Here is a 3,324-nt window from a genome sequence, read left to right as displayed (position 1 = left end):
TTGGCTTGTAGTCATTCAGGCAGGTGACCGGGCTCTTCTTGGGAAGCGGGACGATGGTTATGGTCTTGAAGCAGGTAAGAACGATGCTCTGGCTGAGGGAGAGATTGAAGATGGTGGTGAGAACATCAGCCAGTTCGTTGGCACATGGCCTGAGAGTCCTCCCAGGGCTGTTGTGACCGGTGTATCATTATCCATAAAGTATTGGGGGTAGTTACTCTTGCTGGGACTATTTCTAATCAATTTATTTAATATATTCCAAATACCTCTCGTGTTATTTTTATTATCCTCTAATACTTTAGAATAATATTGTTTCTTACATGTCCTCAGGATCTCAGTTTCCCTGAAGCCTCGACGCTGCTCTATAACCTCTGCAGTATAATCTGGGAAAATAAGGATCCGCTGTCCTTCGTAGTCCAGGGCGCGCTGTCTCCCGAGTCATATGATCTTTTCTTTTTCCTGCGCCAGATGCACCCGTGCAATGATGGTACGCGGTCAGCTGGTTTGGGCTGCAGTGTGTGGTGCGCTCTGTCAATTACCACCGGCTTATCGAAGTTTTCCGCACCAAGCAGTTTAGGAATCAGATGGGAGACGAATTCCGTTGGCCTCCCCTTCTCCTCGCCTTCAGGAATACCAATTATTTTGATATTATTACATCTAGATCTTCCTTCCAGGTCTAAAAGCTTGGAGCAGAGGGCCTTGTTCTCTTGCTGCAACTGTGCGAGTGAAGTCTCTATATCGCCGATACGCTGTTCATGGTCTTCAGCTTGTTTTTCCATGTCGCAGACTCTCTGTGAGTACTTGCTTGCCCGCTATGACACTCTGGAAACTCTGTTTGAATTTATCAAACCGCTCATTTATGGACTGGAGGATATTTGTCGAGATTTTTTGCCACATGAGTGGTATCTCATCTTCGTCTTCATCGGGGCTCATGACCGGTGCTTTTTTTCTCCTGGCTAGCTTTAGCTTTAGTAGCTTCGGCTAACTGGCGAGGACCCTTTCCATCGCGTTGACTTGCCATTTTTCGGATAACTGATGCAAAAATGCAGAAAAAGTGCGAGCAACTAGTTGCAGGGCACAAGCGGAGGTAGTAATGTGGTAGAAAACGTTTCTTTTTAAATAGAATTTTTGTGCCCCGAGGAGCTCTGAAATGTATTTTTCAGAGCTCCTCGGGGCTATTCACTAGGCATCTCACTAGCGCCCCATCCTGCAGTGACTAGTTAACATGTATAAATCAGATTTGTCTCAATTTTACCAAAACATTTTTAAATTCTTTTACATTTTAAACATTCCACACAACTCTTGACTAACTTAATTTCATATTCTCAAATCTTTACATTGTCATAAGAGAAAACATAATACTCACATTTTTATTGCTGTGCTAAAAGGGGAGAGTTTATCTGCATTCCCAAGTGTCCTATTGAAGATAAAGGAAGTAGATAGCTTTTGTGTCCAAGTTCTCCTCATGAATAAGATATGAAGACCATTTGTCTTGGGTTTGTTTGAATTTCTCAGACTTACTGTCTTAGAGGTCAGTCATAAGTTCAGAATGTTTATTCAGCAGTCAGATTTGAAAGGGAGTTGGGGTTCTGTAGACAGTCATATCTCTGATGTCCACATCTGGCTGTTAGAGGATGGGTGTAAAAAGCATATAGAGGGCCTAGCCATTGAGCAAGGCCAGAGCAGGGTGTGTTAGCCTGCTTGAGTGGGAGGGATGTGTTAGCATACAAAGCAGCAGAGCCAAATTCTGTTTGGCAGGGGCCAAGGAGATGTCTTTCTGATCCTGCAGTGACTAGTTAACATGTATAAATCAGATTTGTCTCAATTTTACCAAAACATTTTTAAATTCTTTTACATTTTAAACATTCCACACAACTCTTGACTAACTTAATTTCATATTCTCAAATCTTTACATTGTCATAAGAGAAAACATAATACTCACATTTTTATTGCTGTGCTAAAAGGGGAGAGTTTATCTGCATTCCCAAGTGTCCTATTGAAGATAAAGGAAGTAGATAGCTTTTGTGTCCAAGTTCTCCTCATGAATAAGATATGAAGACCATTTGTCTTGGGTTTGTTTGAATTTCTCAGACTTACTGTCTTAGAGGTCAGTCATAAGTTCAGAATGTTTATTCAGCAGTCAGATTTGAAAGGGAGTTGGGGTTCTGTAGACAGTCATATCTCTGATGTCCACATCTGGCTGTTAGAGGATGGGTGTAAAAAGCATATAGAGGGCCTAGCCATTGAGCAAGGCCAGAGCAGGGTGTGTTAGCCTGCTTGAGTGGGAGGGATGTGTTAGCATACAAAGCAGCAGAGCCAAATTCTGTTTGGCAGGGGCCAAGGAGATGTCTTTCTGCTCCTCACTGCCTGGGGAAATCAGTTATTTTATTAATTGTTCTTCTTGGTTCATTGAAATAAAACAGTGTGGGAGAAACTCTGACTATGTCGTAAGCAATCACAATTTGGCCCTTGTCAAAGTAACTCAGATGCTTGCCCATTTTTCCTGCTTCCAACACATCAACTTTGAAGAATGAATGTTCACTTGCTGCCTAATATACCCCACACACTGACAGGTGGAACTGTAATGAGATAATCAGTGTCAATCCTCCTGTCAGTGGTCATAATGTTGTGGCTGATTGGTGTATATTATAACTTAAAATAACCTTTTTCTGCATATTGCAACAACTAATTTTCCACAAAGTAGACTTTTAAAACACCATGCACTCCAAACTGCCAATATACGGTGCCTTGCGAAAGTATTCGGCCCCCTTGAACTTTGCGACCTTTTGCCACATTTCAGGCTTCAAACATAAAGATATAAAACTGTAATTTTTTGTGAAGAATCAACAACAAGTGGGACACAATCATGAAGTGGAACGAAATTTATTGGATATTTCAAACTTTTTTAACAAATAAAAAAACTGAAAAATTGGGCGTGCAAAATTATTCAAATCCACATAAGGGATGACGGCAACATTCATAGATCCTGGAATGCACAATGAGGGGCAATGTTCATTCCTATTACAGAGGCCCACTGAAATTTTTTTGAGGAAAAGCTGTGTTAGACTGCATATTGTTTATAGTAAAGTATTTTTATATACAAATATAAAAATGAAAATGTTTCTGGAGTGGGACTTTAATTAATTATAGAAGTTGTGCAGAAGCTGCCCATAGCTCTACACAGTGATCCATGTGTGTACTGTATGTGTTTCTATGCTGCTCCAAATGAGTCTGTTCTGGTTCAACTTGTCTTATTAAATGAGCTTAAAAATAAAGTGACACCTTAGTTATAAAACACTGAGCAGGCTGTAACACACAAGAGTGTGT

General features: G+C 40.7%; 1 protein-coding gene across 1 annotated transcript in view; it reads left to right on the top strand.

Moving 5' to 3' along the window:
* Positions 1–270: 270 nt before the first annotated feature.
* LOC109965147 (uncharacterized) overlaps positions 271–3,324 on the top strand; it is a 7,785-nt gene continuing 4,731 nt past the window's right edge. Inside the window, exon 1 of the mRNA XM_020608944.1 lies at positions 271–790. Within this exon, the coding sequence (XP_020464600.1) occupies positions 466–790 (325 nt within the window). The 5' untranslated portion in view covers positions 271–465. The remainder of the gene's footprint in view (positions 791–3,324) is intronic.

This window comes from Monopterus albus, unplaced genomic scaffold, assembly GCF_001952655.1.
Source record: "Monopterus albus unplaced genomic scaffold, M_albus_1.0 scaffold96.1, whole genome shotgun sequence".
Lineage (NCBI taxonomy): Eukaryota > Metazoa > Chordata > Actinopteri > Synbranchiformes > Synbranchidae > Monopterus > Monopterus albus.
Note: the sequence above shows the minus strand (reverse complement) of the source record. Positions and strands in the feature narration are given on the sequence as shown.